The 19,701-nt window shown below is 40.0% G+C and overlaps 1 protein-coding gene across 1 annotated transcript in view; it reads left to right on the top strand.

The window, feature by feature from the left end:
* The window catches only part of VPS13B (vacuolar protein sorting 13 homolog B), a 996,174-nt gene that overhangs the window by 957,882 nt on the left and 18,591 nt on the right, over positions 1 to 19,701 (top strand). The window contains exons 55-57 of the mRNA XM_043982862.1: positions 6,418 to 6,536; positions 8,558 to 9,372; positions 19,394 to 19,570. Coding sequence (XP_043838797.1) covers positions 6,418 to 6,536; positions 8,558 to 9,372; positions 19,394 to 19,570 — 1,111 coding nt within the window. The remainder of the gene's footprint in view (positions 1 to 6,417; positions 6,537 to 8,557; positions 9,373 to 19,393; positions 19,571 to 19,701) is intronic.

Here is a 19,701-nt window from a genome sequence, read left to right as displayed (position 1 = left end):
ATTCGTCTTATCTAAGCAAGGGCCAAAGACTATTGATTCTACTTCTGTAACATCTCTTGAACGCATCCCCTCCTTGCCATTAAAATTGGCACTAACTTCCGTTGTCCATTTCCTCACCAACTCACACCTGGACTATTTGTTGTAGTAATCTCAGTATTAGTCTTCCTGCCTCTCTTTCCTTTCCACACTGCTTCCAAATTGATGTTCCTCTGATCATATCATCCCCATCTCTAAAGACTGACTGCTGTCTTTAGGATGAAATACACATTTCTGTTTAGTTTTTAAAGATCTCCACAATCTGCTTCCAGCCCAGCTTTCTAGGCTTATTTCATATCACTCTCACTCAATGCCCTCTACATCCCAGCTTCTTTGCTATTCCCCTTCTATCACATTCCATCTCCTGCCTCCGTTCTCTAGTTCAAATTTGAATTACATTCCACTGAATTATATTCAATATAGGATGAGTTGGACAACACCTGACAAAGCATTAGGCAGGGATTTTATTTTTCATTGTTGCATTTGTATCACCAGCACCTTGCAACATACCTGGCACATAATGGGTGCCTTAAAAATGCTTGTTGGGGCAGCTATGTGGCTCAGTGGATAAAGCATGGGCCCTGGAGTCAGGAGGACCTGAGTTCAAATCTGGAGGAGTAGAAAAAAAAAACACTTATTGATTGATTGATTGATTGTTTGAACAATTACAGTAACTAGAAACTTCATGAGGCAACTCCTTCCATTATTGGACAGTTCTCATGGTTAGAACCTTCTTTACAATGAGCCAAAATCTGTCTCCCTGTAACTTCCAACTATATGTCCTCATTCTGCCACATGAGTCTAGTTGGGATAAATTTAATCCCTTTTGCAGAGGAAAGCCTATGTCTTCTCTTTTCCAAACTAAAAATCACCCATCCTTCAACCATTACTCACTTGATATTGGTTCCCAGACCCCTTACCATGCTACTCATTCACCAGTCAAAGTCATCCAGTTTGATAACATCCCTTAAATTGTCTTCAATTTGTACCAAAATGTGAAATTCATACATTTAAATAACTGTCAGATATACACTTATTATAAGTATAATTGTATACATATAATTCCATAACCTGTTAAAGAAGTTACTAAAACAAATAGCATCAATAAGACAAAGTAGAGTGGGCAGTGGAAAGAGTGCTGTATTTGGAATCAAGTCAAGTCAACAATATTTATTAAGCATCTGTCATGTGCCGGGATATGCTAATCACTGAAATCAGAGAATCTGGGTTCAAATCTAAGCTTGGCCACTTAGAACTGGTGTGACCTTGAGCAGGAAACTGAATATCTCTAGGCCTTGACTTCCTCATCTCTAAAATGAGGTTAGACTAGATGATCTCCAAGATCTTTTTTAGCTCTAAATCTATAATTTGAGACAGTTGCTTAAACTTCAAAAGATCCATGATTTAATCAGTACACTCCCTTCCGCGGCATGCATCACAACCCCTCCATGCTTTGGAAGGAAATTTTATGAGCCCGCATGTGGTGACTTGTTAATGATGAATTTGTCCACCTTCACCTGCAGAATCTTTAAACTGCGAACATAAAATCTGTTGTTGACCTGCAATTGGAGCCTTCCTGTGTAGGCACAGGACCTTCCAGACCTCTTACAGTTTGCTAGCATAGTCTTTGAGGACTTAAGACCCCTCCACTCCACAGTGAGGCAACAGAGGAGGACTTGAGTGGACCGTTAGCCACTTTGCCACACAGACAATAGGCTGGAGTTGCTGCCTGATCTGATTGTAGCCTAAAAAGGCTTTTTATTTATCTAAGAAGCAAAAACCTGCCACAAAATCAAATAAATGTTTGCAAATGTTTCCTACATACACTTTAGGAAGATTGTATTATTAGTTAATTTCTGATAAATATACATCCTAGTGCTACCATTTGGTAGATGGACAAAACACTTTCAAATGAACAAAGCACAAATAGCCAACTTTAAATTGTGACCATTCAGGCTGTCAGCATTAATTATTTCTGTTTTAGCTGACTAAAAACTAATGACTTCATGTCCATCCAAAAAAAGTTGGTTGTTCATAGAGAGGGTCTCTTTTGCTTTTCTAGTTGGTTAATATTCTCTTTGTGGAAAATATATGCTCTCACCAGGTCGTGCCAGTGATTTCGGTTTAGAAAGGTGGCTGTATCTGGCTTCCCTCGTGATGGGTGAGTGTGGTGACTAGACAGCTTAGGCATCAGATTCTGTCTCTGACTACAAGAACCCTTCTGGGGGACCTGGCTGTAGGTATTTAACTGCTGTTCCTGATTTTATTCTGTCCGTTAACTAGAGATAGTAATACATGTTAATGAAATAGGAGGTTCCAAACCAGTGGAAACGTTACCATGAGTAAGCCCAGTTCTTCTGAGTAAAGAAATTGAAAAGTGTCACAAATGAGCATACATACATACTCTACAAACCACACCTCCTCCTCTCCTCCCCCAGCAGCTATAAGGGAGCCCAGAAGTAGGACTGTAATGCACAAGCTGTGTATTCTTTGCCACACAGAACAGGGAAAAGTAACGTGTTGAGAAACTGCATCAGTTGGACATAGCCTCCAAACAGCAGGCTGGTGTTGAGTCACTCACCGGAGTCAAAGCTAACACTTGGACAAGAATCAGACATTCACAATGGTTGAAAACATGTTTGTTTATACTTTCATACAAGGCATCAAAATTGAAACAAAGAACTTTAGTATTTACAGCAGTATTTATACCGGCTTTATAAGAAATGTAGTAAAAAAAAAAAAAAAAGGAATGTAGTGCCGAGGACATGGATGGGACAGGGATGTGGTAGGAAAAAACCTTTCATTTGGGAATTAACAACCACAGCAATGACACTAAAGGAAAAGGAGACACTTCATATGCCACTTACGATTTCCACAAACCTGAATCATCTCACCTTGTTTTCTCCCATCATCTATTATCTGAATCTAATGGAACCCTCCTAGTACTTCACAAAAACAAAACAAAAAGCCTGGAATTAAATTGCTTAGAACTACTGAAAAGGAAAATCTGTGTTTCTGTTGCTTCCACATTTCTTAAGTAGTCTGAGGTATATAGTGATTAGCCTATCAAAAGACCTTTTTGTTTAGGAGGAAAAAACCACTTACCTTATCTTTGTTTTTTGACACATTAAAGTTGCTAATTGGGGCAACTAGGTGGTGCAGTGGATAGAGCACTGGCCCTGGAGTCAGGAGTACCTGAGTTCAAATTCGGCCTCAGACACTTAACACTTACTAGCTGTGTAACCCTGGGCAAGTCACTTAACCCCAATTGCTTCACTTTAAAAAAAAAAAAGTTGCTCATTCCACAAGATCTGAAGGTCAAGTTTCTTTTTTAAAAACTGTTAAATATCTTTTGTTTTCACTTTGCCTTCATTTCTGAACAAATCCCTTCCCCTTCTCCTACCCAAACAGTGATCTCCTGTAACAAAGAATTTATTTTTTAATGAGGAAAAAATAACAGTTCAGCAAAACTAATAAACACATCAACAGAATCTGAAAGTATATACTGTGGTCCACACCCGTGTTCCCTAGTATTTACAAAGAAGGGAAGGAGTATTTTTCCTTTCTCTTTTTGTTTGTTACAGTCATTGTATATATATATATATATATATATATATATATATATATATTGTTTTCCTGGTTCTCCTCCCTTCATGCTGTAGCAGTTGATGTCTTTTTGTGCTTCTCTGTATTCTTTATATTAATCATTTCTTACCACACAGTAATGTTCCATTGTGTTTATGTACTGCAGTTTGTTTTGCCTTTCCTCAATCAATAGGCATCTACTTTGTGTCCTGTTCTTGGCTACTAAAAAAGTGTTGCTATAAATACTTTGGTGTATTGAGGACCTTCCCTTCTCTTTGACCCCCTTGGGCTGTATACCTAGCAATGGGTTCTCTGGATCAAAGGGCATGGACATTTTAGTCACTTTCTTAGCCTCATTTCATACTACTTTCCAGAGTGATTTCCCAACTTCACCAATAGTGCATTAGAATGCCATATTCGTAAAACCCCTCCAGCATGGACTATTCTTATCTTTTCTTATCATTGCTAATTTGCTAGCTGTACAGTAAAACTTTGGAGCTGTGTTGATTTGTATTTTTCTTATTAGTAATTTAAAGCCATCATTTATATGGTTATTAATATTTTTCAGTGTTTCCTTTGAGAAATAGCTATTTATATTCTTTGACCACTAATCCATTGGGGAATGAGTCTGGGTCATATATATTTGTGTTAATTCCCTATATAGCCTATATAACATACCCTTATCAGAGATATTTGATTCAAAAATATTTTTTCCAATTGACAGTTTCCCTTGAAAATTAAATTTCAAGTCAGCATTTAGATCAGGATTCTGAACTTTCTTACTTTTATACTTAGAGTATTCTCTGGGAACTTCTCTAACTCCAAAATCCATTGTATTCTCCTGGGAGTATAGATAGATTTGGGAACACATAGTACTATAGAGTGTTATGTGAAGTCTTAGGGTAGCTTTACTACCTTCCTACCTGTATCACTTTTGCCTGAAATGAGAGAAACATCACTGGTAGTTTTGTGACGGTATACCATAAAATACTGAACTATTCAAACAGATCTATATTCTAATCAATTTGGATACTCCCACCAAAGATGTGGGCAGCTAGGTGTATAGAGCCAGGCTGGGAATCAGGATTATCTGAGTTCAAATCTAGCCTCAGATACCTGCTGCCTGTGTGACCCTGGGCAAGTCACTTAACCTTGTTTGCCTCACTCAGTTTCCTCATCTATAAAATGAGCTGGAGAAGAAAATGACAAACCACTCCTGTATTTTCACCAAGAAAACCCCAAATGAGGTCACTAAGAGTTAGACATGACTGAAACAACTGAACACGCCTGCCAAAGATGCAGATTGCAACCTATACAGAAAATCCTCCCTATCTTGTGGGACTCTTGTTCATGTCTTCCCATAAATTCACTATGTGGGTCCATTCAACATACTAGAGGCCTTCCTTGCTTTTTCCTGAAATCTTGGAGGAAGGGGAGGTGAATAAGCATTTATTAAACACTTATTATGATAACGTACTCCTGTTTTATTTTACGATGGCAGAATAAGCTCTTTTTTTTCTATATTTGTTTCTCTAACCCAAAGCCATGTAACAAATTTCATTGAATTTAACCAATTTAAAAAATATTTAACATGTTATCTATTATGCACAAAGAACTTGCTTTTTTAATTCACAAAATCTGTCCATTTGAACACTTTGATTGGCTCCCATTGCATTTCAAGACAGAACTCTAACTGGACACGTATACCTTTTAGTAGCAAAGTTCTATAAAAATCAGTCGGCTTATAAGGGAGCTCTAATATAAAAGAGTGACTACAAAATACTGAGTGGCCAGTTAAGACAGATTGCTCTTCAAAGCCAAATATAACCCATGCCATCTCATCATGTAGTGGTGGCATCATGTCTTGGTTCTTTGACTTCCTTGGTGTGACCCCCACACTCCTTCTTTTTATTTGATATCTGGACATTAACTCAGCTTGGTACTATTAGCCTGTCTATGATAAAGGAGTCAAACATGACCAGAAGTCATACTGCAGATCTTCAAAGATAACTCTTCAAACCCTGTGTGCATCAGTCTTTTTCCTCAGCCCCACATAACTTGATTAGGAACATAGTGTCCCTGGGGTTATTTTTCTGATCACCGAGCGCTACTTTCAAACACCCATTTTACAGCCTTCGTATTTGATGTTTAAAAGACATCTGCTATGCTAGAATCTGACCTCCTACAAATAGCGGTTTTTTGTTTCTTTTTTCTTTTTTTCTTTCTCATGGATTCTGGCTAAAAGAATGCTAAATTTTTGACTCAAGGCAAATAAAACTCAGCACTCTTCTAACCTTTCTATACCATGTCATTGTCATTGGGGAGGCTAATAAAGTCTTGCTGGTAGGTTTTCATTTCATTTTTGGCGCTTCTCAGAATAGAAGGGCGGCCCCGAGCTGGTTTGTCAGCACTCAAAGAACCCTGAAATATCATGTAGTTAAGTTTCAAGCACTGTTTGTTTTTCTTCCAGGAAGATTCATATGCTCACAAAAAGCTGTAGGGCCAAACTCCACCCCAATCAAAATGTATTTGCCAGCCCCAGAGAAGCAAGGGATGAAGAAGCTCATGCCCCCTCATCCATCATTTTTCCACTAAGAACCTTACAGCTGGATAATAAAAATCTGGATTTGATATTTTTTTCATTTGCAAGTCAACTGAATAGCATGTCCACATGGATACAAGGAAGTATAAGCAGGAAGTGCCCGTGGTATTAAATCAGAATGTGAGATGTTGAAAATTATCCATTTTGGTAGCATTTCCTATCTTTTACCTCAAAATGTGAATGTTCTTTTTCAGGTTTTGTTTTTAACTGGTTTTGGCTGTGTCTATGTGGACATCACTCATGAGTGTGGCACAGTAATCATAACAATGGCACCAGAAGGAAAAGCAGGACCCATCTTAACCAGTGCCACCAGGTATGTTGAGTTTTTCAGTAATTGAATAGCACTCCTTTCAGTTATAATGCAACTTATATATGGTATTTTGTTTTCTTTGTTGCCCCTATATGTGTTTATACATGACTCACAGATAAAGGGCCGGCCTTAGAGTCAGGAAGACCTCAGGTTAAGTCCTTTCTCTGATAGATTTTATCCATGTTTGTTGAACAACTTTCCAGGATTGCATGCTGCAGATGAGCTTCTCATTGCATTGTGGAAGGAGGTTCTACACAAGAGTTTTTTATATTTATGACCACACAGGTCCAGACCTCTCTTCTGACCTCCCCTCCCTCCACATCCCAATGTGGCTTTTGGTTAAAGGTTGTATAATTCATAGTGGAGTATAATATCATTGCCAATTGGATAACATTTCTAATTGATTATAGTAAAATGACCTTCTTGTGTATCAAGTGAAATTCATCTGGGATGAGTTTCACAGGCTACTTAACAAATTAGAGCTTACATACTTGCAATATATACTTTGGCCCAAGGTACAGATTAACCTTTGTTTAACCATGCATCTATATATAGGCAATTTGGAATTATCAGTTGAATTCCATAAATATGAGAGACACAACATAAATAGAAGTATTTTTTAGCAAATATTCCAGGATGTGTTCTCTTCCCTTGGCCATTTTTTGCTACCAGAAGAACATATTTTAAAGGTGCAAAATATGAACATTTAGTAGTTGTATCTTAATATATGCTTAACTCTTTTTAAAGTATTTTCCTTTGCTTCTATAATCTAATATCATCAGTTGTGAATTTCCTGGTTCAGAATTTGCGTCTATTCAGACAGAGGTGAATTTGACCCTTGGACTGCTTATAAAGGAAAGGAAGTAGAAAGAACACTAGTATAAACACTTTTGGAAGATAAATGCTAAATTACCTGAAAGAACATAATTTTAAGTACCCATAAGCATTTTACAATTATCTCTTTATGTGGAAACTTTTATAACCTCATTTTGAATATTTTATATCTTTTTTTAAAGGACATTTCCTAACAGAAACTATAAGGCCAAAAGGTATTAGCCCAGCTTAAGTATGCATATGTGCCTAACATTATGTATACATCTATGATTGATCACAGTATCAAAGATTTGGAAAGAATCTTAAAGATAACAGTAATACTACTAATTACTGGCCTTTACATAGTGCTTTATCTTCTAATTCATCCTCTTGCTTTGTAGAACTTGGGTCCTTGAAGGGGAAATGTAATAACTATGTTCTTATTAAAATTTAAAATTTCTACTAATTCAGACTGACATATACTTAATCCAAATTGGAGGAATTTGACTCTACTATAAATGTTTATTCTTGGTTCCATTATCCCCCCTCTATATAGAAGTGCTGGTTTTTAATCCTCAAAACTTTTGTCATCAAGAGATTATGCAAAAATATGTTTCTGGGCCTGCATTAGTGCTATAGCTCTGCTAATCCCCTAGATAGTTCACCAAGTTTGTCATTGAACAGATCACCTGGTAGCTGAACAAGGCCAGTCATGATTAACCACACAAAAAATATGCCTTCGTTCCAAAAATAGCCTTGGTTACTAAAGAGAAGACTTGTGTTTTCAAAATCGGAAAGTAGTAAACAGCAACGGTTCCTGCAGCCAGGGATGAAATAGAAAAAAACAAAACAAAAGGAGATATTTGGAAGAAGTGTTAAGGTTTTTGAGATATCTCGTGCTTTATGTCCTCAGCTTTGTACCCTCTGATGAGCATGATAGTGAATAAGTGTGTATAACCTAGGACATTGGAGTAAAAACATGGTGTTGATAATGGATTGCATAGAAAGACACAACAGGAACTTGTAATAGTCCCATTGGGAATATTTCCCATTGCTGTTGGGGTGTGACTGGATCAATCTAGACACAGTGTACTGACATTTGTGCTCTTATTTGTTTCATATGCAGCCTTGTGTCACATCAGGAGGTGTTTGGTGAAGAACTGTCATAAAATGGTATAATCATCTTTTTTCTTTTTTTTTTTTTCATCTAGGACTCTGGGGAAGAGTGTTAGACTAAAAGTGTTCATCACTCAGTCAAGCCTTGCAGTATTTGATGATCTCACCCACCACAAAACGTCGTCTGAGCTTCTACGGCTCACACTGGATAACATTTTTCTGAACATGGAACCAGTGGCTAGCTACCTCAGAGGGTTACCTCTTGAAGGGACCACTGCAGGACTCCCACAGCTTTACAGCCTGGAGGTCTTCTGCGGGGACTTCCAGCTAGACAATCAACTCTATAACAAATCCAACTTCCACTTTCCTGTCCTGGTCTGCCAGGGAGAAAAAATGGAAACTATCCAGTGGTCCAGAATGCATAATCTCCTCATATCTGGCAAAGGTTTAGAAGACTATAAAGAAAACTGCTTTATCAAATTTTGCATCACCTTGTCTGAGAAACAGAACTTCCTGTTTGATATTAATGAGTTTAGTTTTGAACTGAAACCAGCCAGGTTATATGTAGAGGACACGTTTGCTTACTACATCAGAACTCTCTTTGATACTTATCTTCCTAATAGCAAACTGGCTAGTCCTTCTAAAAGACACTCAGGCCTCACACAGATACTGCCTGAGCAAGTCAGACAGCACGCCAAAGCTCTAGTCAATCCAGTGAGATTAAGGAGACTGGCCATCCAGCCAGTGAACCTCTCGGTCAGCATCCATGCATCTCTGAAGCTGTATATTGCTTCCGATCATACACCTCTTTCATTCTCAGTATTTGAACGAGGGCCCATCTTCACAACTTCCAGGCAGCTCATCCACACTTTGGCGATGCACTATGCGGCTGGGGCTCTCTTCAGAGCAGGTGAGTACGGCAAGCTGGGGGGGTCTTCACACAAACCCTCCCTAGTCCTCTGTCCCAGACTCAGTGAGTGATGCTACATGATACCTTTCCCAATCCCATTAGTTGTTATTTAGTGTCCTTTCCTCCTCAAATGATCATATGTATCCTTACTTCTGTGTTTATCTGTCAACATATTGTATCCTCCCTTCTTCCCTCAATAGAATATAAGCTTCTTGAAGGCAGGAACAGGTTGGTAGTTTGTTTTCCCAGAACCAGTTACCTGATATATTTGTTGTTGTTGTTCATTTGTTTGGGTGTGTCAGATTCTTCATGACCCTGTGGACTGTGGTGTGCCAATAATGTCTATGGGGTTTTCTTAGCAAAGAGATGGGAGCAATTTGCCATTTCCTTCTCTAGTGGATTAAAACAGAGGTTAAGTGACTTGACCATCTATTAAGTATCTGAGGTCAGATTTGAACTTAGGTCTTCCTGACTCCAGGCCCATCATTCTAGCCACTGAGCCCCCTACCTGCCTGATGCTTAATAGATACTTATTAGATTGAATTGAATTAGATTCTGTCATGTGCCAGAACTACTCCCTTGGTGAAAGGTAGAAACTTGGGCAAGACCTTAACTATTCCAGGTCACTAAGGGCAAGATGAAGGTAAAGGGTAAGGGTAAGGGTAAGAACTTTACTACTCTAGCTCACTAACTAATACTCTAGGCAGCTCAGAGAATTAGCACAGGCCTATTGTTCCTGGGAGAAACCATATTCAGGTCACCCCATTTTATAGGATCATGAACTTAGAGCTAGAAGGAACCAGTCTTTAGAGATCATACAGATCAATCTCTTCACTTTACACATGGGGAAGTTGAGCCTGAGAGAGGTGAAGTAGTTAGCCCCTGTTCCCACAGGTAATCTGTGCCCTTTCCATGACATGAAGGAAGTTTTCCAAGACACTAAAATTGCAGCATACAACAATGAGGTCAGTGAAATGACTGATCTCAGTGGTCATCGTCATTATGAGTGGGAGCACCACCATCATTAAGAAGCTTTGTGAGACAATGAAATTGTCCCAAAAGCACAAAACTCATAGTTACCCAAATGCTTTTACTCTCTTGGCCTCTCCACAAACCTGATCTATGACAAAATGAGCAGTCACTGCTCCTGACCAGTGAGCCTAGGTAAAAAAGGATCTCTGTAAAGCTTATCAGCAGTAACTGTTAATGCCTAAAATATCATTAATGAAATATCATCAATCATCAATCCTAATGATTGAAATATCATTAATGCATTTCTGAAGTATTTAATGTGGAGCTTAGGGGCAGTTTTCTTACTCAGGAAAATCTGGCTGAAAAAGTTTCTCATGAAGTTGTATATGATCTGAGTACAAGTACAAAATGTTGGATTGGAAATGTCATGAGCTAAAAGTTAAGTAAAGGTTTCCTTAGACACTGAGTCTTTCTATAGGCCAGTCTGTCCATAGCTTCCCAGAGTGCATTATATCATAGTACTCAAATCACCTCTCACATTCCTAACAAGACCTTTCTGGGAGAGCAGTTGCAGCTTGATAATCTGCTTCCACATGTTCTTGTGACTGTTAGACAAGGACATCACCCAAAGCCAGCTTATGGACCCTTTTTGCTAAGAAAACAAGGAATTATTCTCCCATCAGGGAGAATTAGTAGATTGGAAAAACCTAATAGCAGATGACATAGAGAATAGAGGAGTCAGCTAGACCTATATATCTCTATCTCTATCTCTATCTATCTATACCTACACACACACATATACATATACATATATATATATATATATATTTAGCTCTGTGACCATACCAAGTCACTTAACCTCTTGGAGCCCTAATTACCTAAGATGAGTTGTTGATGTACATCTAGTGGAGCAATTTTCCGCCCTGGAAGTTCCCTATAACTATATGGATTTAGACCAAAAAAATGTTATATTTATATACATATGTGTGTACATTTATACAGATAGCTCTTGTTTTACATAAGTGGACCATTCTGCAGACCTCTAAGTAATACAATTTTACCAGGGACTTGGGGAAAGAAGGAATGGAGGTAGGCAGGAAGGGGACCACACGTCTTTGGAGGAAGGGGACTGGCATACAGTTCAAGGACACATGGGGACCACGGACAGAGAAGCTAGAGCAAGAGGGAGAACACACCAGGGTCAGCCCCGTGGGGACCTCATCAGAACCAAGGCAGACACACAGACAGGAGAGGATGGGCAATATGGGGACCAGGTGCATACAAAGGTAAGAAGACAGACACTTGGGGGAAGACATGATGGTAGATGAGCAGAGTGGCCCTTTTTTTCTGCTTTCATTTGGAGGGGGGTTTTGAGCACAGCACTATATAGTAAAATTAATATAATTAGATTTGGGGTTTTTTAGAATGCAGATTTCTTTTAGAATTCTTTATGTAAAGTTAAATTTGCATAATGCAAATGTATATGTACATGTGTATGTATATATGTGTGTGTGTGTATATATTTATATATATAAGAGAAACAGAGAAATATTATAGAATGAATATGTTCTCATAATTAGGAAATATAGAAGTCTGGAAGTGGTTGCTACATTGCTAAGATTACCTTTTTCCCATTTAGTTAGTTCTACCTAGAGCTCTGAATTCGAAAATGACAGGATCATGGGTAGATTCCCTATAGGCCTGATACTTTGATGACTTAACAGTAAGGAAAGCATTTTGTAAAATGTAGAAATTTATAAATAATCAACTGACAACCTAGATTTAAAAGACTGAGGAGTCCTTAAGTAATTACAGAAACTCATGTTATTGGAACACGGGTGAAAAGGTGGATGAATTAACTTATACTAATGTTCTCTGAAAGTGTATTGTTCAGATCAGATCAGGTAAATGCCAAGTGGAAGTACATGTCTCTGTAGGGATCTGGCCTAAATATGGCCTTTGGAAACACTAACTTGCAGTATTCAGTAATATTACACCATAGGCCACATGCTGAAAGAGAGTTTCCTTTGGGTGTTTGGTCATGTGTGTTGTTTTTCTTAATTTGTTTTTAATGCTGATATTCTGTTGCGATGTCTTTTAATTCACTCCAAATACACTGAACTATTGCTGCCCCAACCTCATCCCTCACAGAGACTAGCAACTCTAATGTTGCTAGGGGGCCAGTTTGTTTGATTACATTGGACATGTTATCAGTGAAAACCTGTGTAAGATTTGGAAGAGTTCCAGAAGAAAGCAGTGAATAAAAGAGCAGGAAATAGACAAAATAAATTCAGTTTGTGGACCATCGTGTAGAAATGGCCAAAGATAAAGGGAAACCCCCAAAAATAGGTAAAGGGCTAGAGAGTTAGTTTATAGGAAGATGTGAGCAGCCAGCTCCCATCTACACAGCTAAGAGGAGAGGAACTGGGGTACAGATAGTAGTAGAATCAGCTGTGATGGTTATAAATATTGTAGTAGATTCCTGAGGGAGACGGGCAAAGCCAAGGTGGTAGAGAAGCAGGAAGAAGTAGAACAAGTTCCCTATCCCACACTTCTTCCAAACAGATCTAGAAAATGCCCCAGACCAAAACCTTATGGAGAAATCTAAGAAAAAAATCACGAGTCATTTTTCCAGCCTTAGATCAGCATAAGGAAACAGACAATGGGGATGAGGTCTGGAGTAAGTAGATCATGCCAGAGCATTCCAATGCAGAAAGAGCCTATGCCCCCACGCAAGAAGAGATCCCAGAGCCAGCACAGAGAGACCCCATGTAGGGTGCCAACTGGCAGCTCAGTTGCTCACTACCCAATTCTGGATCACAAATCCAGGGAGGATGGAGGAGAGGGGTACCTGGGGAAGAGAAGGGAATAATCATTTATATAGTGCCAGTTATGTGCCAGGCAGTATGGTAAGTGAGTACAAATATTATCTCATTTGAGTCTCACAACAACCCAGTAAGGTAGGTGCTGTTATCCCCATTTTATTGTTGAGGAAACTGAGGGAAACAGAGGCTAAATGACTTGCCCAGGATCACTCAGCTAGTAAGTATCTGAGGCTGGATTTGAATTCAGACCTTCCTGACTCCAGGCCCAGCGCTCTGTCCAGTGTGCCACCAGCTGTCCTGGGGCACAGACCCTCAGCTGTAAACTAGGAGCAGCAAATTCAGAAGCAAGCAGCAGCTGTAATGACTCACACCCCAGGAGTGGATGAAGGTTGCAGTTGCAGCTTCTAGTGCATCCTGACACAGAGAAATAACAGGAATCCATTAAACCATCAGAGCTTCTAACCCAGCTGAGTTCAGTAGCAGGGTATTGTTGCTCAGATCCAAAACCAGGTTAGGAACTTACAAACCTCAAACCAGGAGGGCAGCCATGCCATCCGACTGTGGGGCGCTGATAGCTTGCATGTTCCAAGCCTAAGATGTCCTTGAGATCCTGGAATAACATAATGCTCAAGAATCCAAGAAAGCAGCAGCAGGAACAGTTCAGAGCTTCCCCCAGAAGTTCACAGAACCAAGTCCTAACATCAAGTATGAAGTACAAAAGAAGGATAGAAGAATGAACAAATAAAAAGGGTCTCCCATCATTGAAAGCTTTTATGTAATTGGGACATTTAAAATATAATCCTAGAAGAAGATGACTCCAAAATATCTATAAGCAAAGCCTCAGAGCAAAACACAACTTGGGCATAAATCTAACCAGAATTACTAAAAGAGATGAAGCAAGAATTTTAAAATGTTTTTTATTAATGAAAAGAGAATGCTGGAGGGAAAAATTAGAGGAAAAAAATGCAATCTATAAAAGAAAGAACTGGAAAGGGAATTAACAACTTGGCAGTAAGGTGCAATTTGCCCAAGCAACAAACTCCCTGAAAATTAGAATGGATCAAATAGAAACAAATGACTCTGTGAAACATAAAACAATAAGAAATATTAAAGACTAGAGAAAAAAATATAAGGTATGTTGTAGCAAAAACAAAAACAAAAACAACTGACATGGGATTAGGGAGGAAAAATATAAGAATCATTGGCATACCTGAGTGTTATGATCACAAAACAGCCTCAACATCATATTTCAAGAAACCTTAAAAAAAAACTGCCCAAATTTTTTAGAACTTCAGGACATAGTGGAAACAGAAAGAATTTACTAGTTAGCTCCTCCTTGGAGGAAGGAAGAAGGAAGGAAAAGAGAGAGCGTGAGTGAGTCCAGAAATATTCCCAAAATCCAGATCTTTAAGTCAAAGAAAAAAAATGCAGCAAGGAGCCAGAAAGAAAGCATTCAAGTACTGAGAAGCCACAGTCAAGATTCTATACAATTTAGCAACCACCACTATAAAGGAGTGGAAAGTTTGGACTACAATATGCAAAGGATATGGGCTTGCAGCTAAGAATAATTTACTAAGCAAAATTGAGTATAATCCCATGGGGGAGGCGGGGAAATGGACCTTTAATGAAATTCAGGACTTCCAAGCATTCCTGATGAAAAGACCAGAGCTATATAGAAATTTTGAAGTTCAAATACAAGAATTAAAAGAAATATAAATACAAAGGAACAATCATAAGTGACTAAACAAGGATAAACCGATTACACTCTAATATGGGGAGATGATACATGAGTCCCTTCTGAATTCTATCATTATCATCTGGGGTCATAGAGAGAGTCTAAATAGACAGAAGGCCTGGGAATTGGTTCTGTTATGTCTTAATGATCTTGAAGAATTAAAAGAGGAGCAGCTAGGTGTTGCAGTGGATAGAGCACCGGCCCTGGAATCAGGAGTACCTGAGTTCAAATCCGACCTCAGACACTTAACACTTACCAGCTGTGTGACTTTGGGCAAGTCACTTAACCCCAATTGCCTCACTTAAAAGAAAAAAAAGAATTAAAAGAGAAGGGAAGACACATACACTAGAGGAGGAAGCTTAAGTTTTTTTCACATAGAATGTACAAATAAAAGTCTACACAAACAATGAGGAAGGGGAGGAAAGACTGACATTTAAACCTCATTCTCATCAGAATTGGTCAAAGGAAGGAAAAATATGCACACACAGAGTGCAGAAATACATTTCATTCAACTGGGAAATAGGAGGGAAAGGGGAGAAAGGGAGGGTTGGAGTGAGGCTAGATTAAGGGAAGGATCAGTCCTAAAGGGGGAGGCAGGGCACAGGGTGGGTGTACTCTTAACTAAAGATGCACAAAAATCTTTATAGCTCTTTTTTTGGTGATAAAGAGTAAGAATCTTACTATATGACTATAAATGTCTATAGTAGTGGTTTTGTTTTTCTCTTGTTCTCAGTTGGAGGAGACAAAGTAGATATGTGCTGATTTTCAAAATTCAGTTAATTTCTCTAAAACAATGACATTGAAAAAAGAATTAAGCAGACATTGATGAAGTTGGGAGCCAATATTCTAAGTTAGGTCTTCTAAGTCCAAATCTAGTGCTTTTCTCCATTATATTCACCACATTGCTTTTTGCCTTTTTTTTTCTCTTTCATTTTTTTTTTTTTGGTGGGGAGAAGAGAGTACAAATCCAGTAAGGAGTAAAGTAAGGAAAGCTCCCTAGTTGAAGAATTAAAAGAGAAGGGAAGACACATTCTAGTTTTTTTCACATAGAATGTATAAATAAAAGTCTACACAAACAATGAGGAAGGGGAGGAAAGACTGACATTTAAACCTCACTCTCATCAGAATTGGTCAAAGGAAGGAAAAATATGCACACACAGAGTACAGAAATACATTTCATTCAACTGGGAAATAGGAGGGAAAGGGGAGAAAGGGAGGGTTGGAGTGAGGCTAGATTAAGGGAAGGATCAGTCCTAAAGGGGGAGGCAGGGCACAGGGTCCCCTGATTTGCCAGTCACCTTTTGGGTCATTCCTCTAGCCTTCAACTCAAGACATGGCACTTTGGGTATAGCTGTTTTCATTGTAGGAGTAGTCAATGAGCATATAGTGGTTATAGTTCTATCTCTAGGTCTAAAATTCTGTAATTGAGAAAATATGATCAATCAGCCTCTTATTAAATGAGTTTCTACATTTGTAAAACTGAGGGGATTGGACCAAATGACTTCTGGAGTCCCCTCCAGATCTCATCTATAGATGGGCCTGTGGTTTTTTCAGGGACAGTTTAGGTGTGGTCTAGAATGAAGGAAGGAAAGTAAACCATGTGACCTCCTGAGGTCCCTTTCCATACTGTGATTCAGTTCTGTGGGAAGCCAAAGCAACATACCACATTCTTATACCATTTTTTAAAAACAGAATTTCCAATGGAGTGAGTGAAAGAAATGTTTATTTTTTGAGGAAAATAATTTAGGAAATGATGCAGGGCAGAGAAAATAAGCTTTTTTCCCCTCAGGTACATCCTGCCTATACCAGTTTTCTACCATGAAGCCACTGAAATAAACCAGGCAATTAATTTCTTGTCTTTTTAAGATCTCTGGCCAGTCATTCATTGAACAATCTTCTATTCATGATGTAAAACATCCAGGCAGTTTTAGTAATGATAATACTAGGTGCTAATAATAATACTTATATAGACCTTTAAAGTTTGTAAAGTGCTTTATAAATAATACCTCATTTGGGCTGAACAACCCTATGAGGCAGGTACTACTGTAAAATATTAATCTCCTTGTTACAGATGAGGAAACTGAGGCTAATTGAAGTGGCATGTCTTACCCATGGTCACACAAATAAGTAATTTTCGGAGGAAGCATTCAAACCTAGGCCTCTTTTGATTCAGTGTAACCCTGAAGACCTTGAGGGAGTAGGAACCACCCTGCTCGGCCATGGGTACAATTGTAATAGAGAAGGGCCTTTCATCCCAAGGCCTAACGAGCATTAGAATTATAAGGGATTTTATAGTTCTGCTAGTCCAACATTTCATTTTAAAATGAGGAAAATGTGGATCAGAGAAGACAAATGTCCTGCCTAGCAGTGAGTAGCAGAGCCAGGATTTAGTAAAAATAGTTTTATGCATCACTTTAAGGTTTGCAAAGCGCATCACATTGATCCTCACCGCAGTGCTATGAGGTTAGTCCCAGAGGCATCATTTTTACAGTTGACAAAACTCAGGCTCAGAGATGATAAACAACTTGCCTAGCTTACCCAGACAATTGAGGTTCTGAGGGGAGATGTGGACCCAGGTCTTCCTGACTACAAGTCCATCACTGAATCTACTTTACCATTCTACCACTCACATTCAAACCCAGGTCTTCTGACCCCAAGTTCCATGTCCCTTCCCTATTGACATGCCAGTTTGGGCGCATCTGCTATGATGTTATGATGCCTGCCTTTTCTCCCATCCCCACCTCGCTGAAAAAAGACTGGGGCTCACCAAGGAGCAGTCATGGCTTCAGAATACATCTACTCACCGATAGTGACTCTTTATGTTTGAATCATAGGGTTGGAAAGAACGTTGGACGATTTGTCTCATCCCCTTACCACAGCTAAATGAGACCAGATAGATATCAGGGTCTGTCATGCTCCATATGCTCAGGGGGCTTCCAGGGTGGAAGGGACCTTCCTTAAATACCTCCAGGAAAGGAGAGTCTCAAGTTTGCCTCAGCTCTTCTCCTTTATTGTCTTTTTAAACCTCACCTTCAGGAAATTTCTTCCTACGTTGACCTGAGCCTTAGTGTTCCTTAGAAGAAATGGAGTCAGGCCAAGGGCTCAGCTTTAGGGATATGGATTTTTGCTGGCCCAGAGCAGGAAAAAGCCTGGGCCTTTTATGCTGTAGTGGTCGTCTTTGAATTTCCACTCTCCAGTGGCACTGTGCTAGGCACTCATTTCAAAGCCCATTGGAATTGGTGGTTGGTCAGTCCACTTTCTCAGCTTCTCCCCCCGAATAGTTTTAACTCTGCTCATTTCCTAACTCAAAGGAGCCCCAGGGCCTGCCAGGGCAGAAGTGCTGAGAAGAAGCCCTGAGCCATTTGGTTTTTGTGTGAGCCTCAGCGAGGAAGAAAGGAGCAGCCTGGGGTCTGAGCTCCTAGCAACCCAAGTAACAGCAAAGGCTCCCGTCCTTTCCTTCCCCTCCCACCCCAGGCGTCTGCAGAAAGATGGAGGCTGGGAAGCCTGTTGTAGGAGGCCGTGTCATAGGTCTTATCCCGCTGGCAACCCCAGTTAGAAGCTCTCCTCCTGGGGCTTGAGAGTCAGTAGAACTGAGGCATCTGCAGTCTGGTTACAGAATCATTGCTGTCAGAAACTGCAAGCACTGCGCCTTCCAGCCTTCCATTCCCCCAGGCTTTCAACCCTGAATCCCCATCTTCAGGGGGGAGGGGGAGGTCCGGGGTTTATTCTCCAAACCAGCTTTCCCACAAGTCCACTTAGCCCAGCCAGCAGGCCAACCCCTGGCAGGCCTGTGTTTAAATAGGAAACCAGATCCAAGGATACCCCTCTTGGGACATTCACAGGGAATACTCCCCTCTGACTAACCTAATCAGTATGTAGATGTCACTGATGTTTATACAACCGAAGCCTGGGGGGTTGAAGGGGATTCATTTGTCTGGCCAAAGCTCAGTTCCAAAAGCAAAGCACTCAGCTTGGTCCGATTGGGGGAGATTAAAAATAACTCTTCCATCCTTGTCAAAAGTTTGCATCCCCTTTTGTAACACCCCATTAAGCAATCAGCCTCCTCCCTCCCGTAGGATGGTTCCCCGTATCCCCGTTCACCGGCACTAACGCTTAGGCTTTTCACAGCACGCAAAACCTCCCACAAAAGGACCGCCACCCTTTCCCCTCAGCCGCCTGCTAGAAGCCAGCCAGCCTTACCAGGAAGACCAGCACTAGACTTTTAGCAGGAATACGGGAGGCTCATACAAGGAAGTCATATTAAAGCTATTTGTGAGGTTGCCAGAGGGCTTTCTTTGATTTATAAAGTATGAAAGATTGCCATTTATGAATTCACGAGCGAATGAGTTATTGCCTGTATTGTGCTCCCTAGAAGCTCATGATGTTGTGAATCCCAGCGTGTAGGCGAGTGCGCTGCGCTGTCACCAGTGGGTGCAGCGCCGCAGCGCTGCCTGTCAGTCAATGCCCCCTCTCTTTTTGTTCCGCACAGGCTGGGTGGTGGGCTCCCTGGAGATCCTCGGCAGCCCAGCTGGCCTGGTCAGAAGCATCGGGAACGGCATCGACGACTTCTTTAGGCTTCCCTACGAAGGCCTGACCCGGGGCCCCGGGGCGTTTGTCAGCGGAGTTTCCAGAGGGACTACATCCTTCGTAAAACACATTTCCAAAGGTAGCTCATGGTTACATCGATGCCTCGTCTTTGTTCCTTTCCCTTCACCTCTTTTTTTTTTTTCTTTTGAAAAAATTTCCAAGAATGTGTTAAATTCAGAACCACACTCAGGTGGCCTCCAGCTTTGCTTG

The sequence above is a fragment of the Dromiciops gliroides genome, chromosome 1 (genome assembly GCF_019393635.1).
Source record: "Dromiciops gliroides isolate mDroGli1 chromosome 1, mDroGli1.pri, whole genome shotgun sequence".
NCBI lineage: Eukaryota > Metazoa > Chordata > Mammalia > Microbiotheria > Microbiotheriidae > Dromiciops > Dromiciops gliroides.
This window is presented reverse-complemented; position numbering and strand designations above follow the sequence as displayed.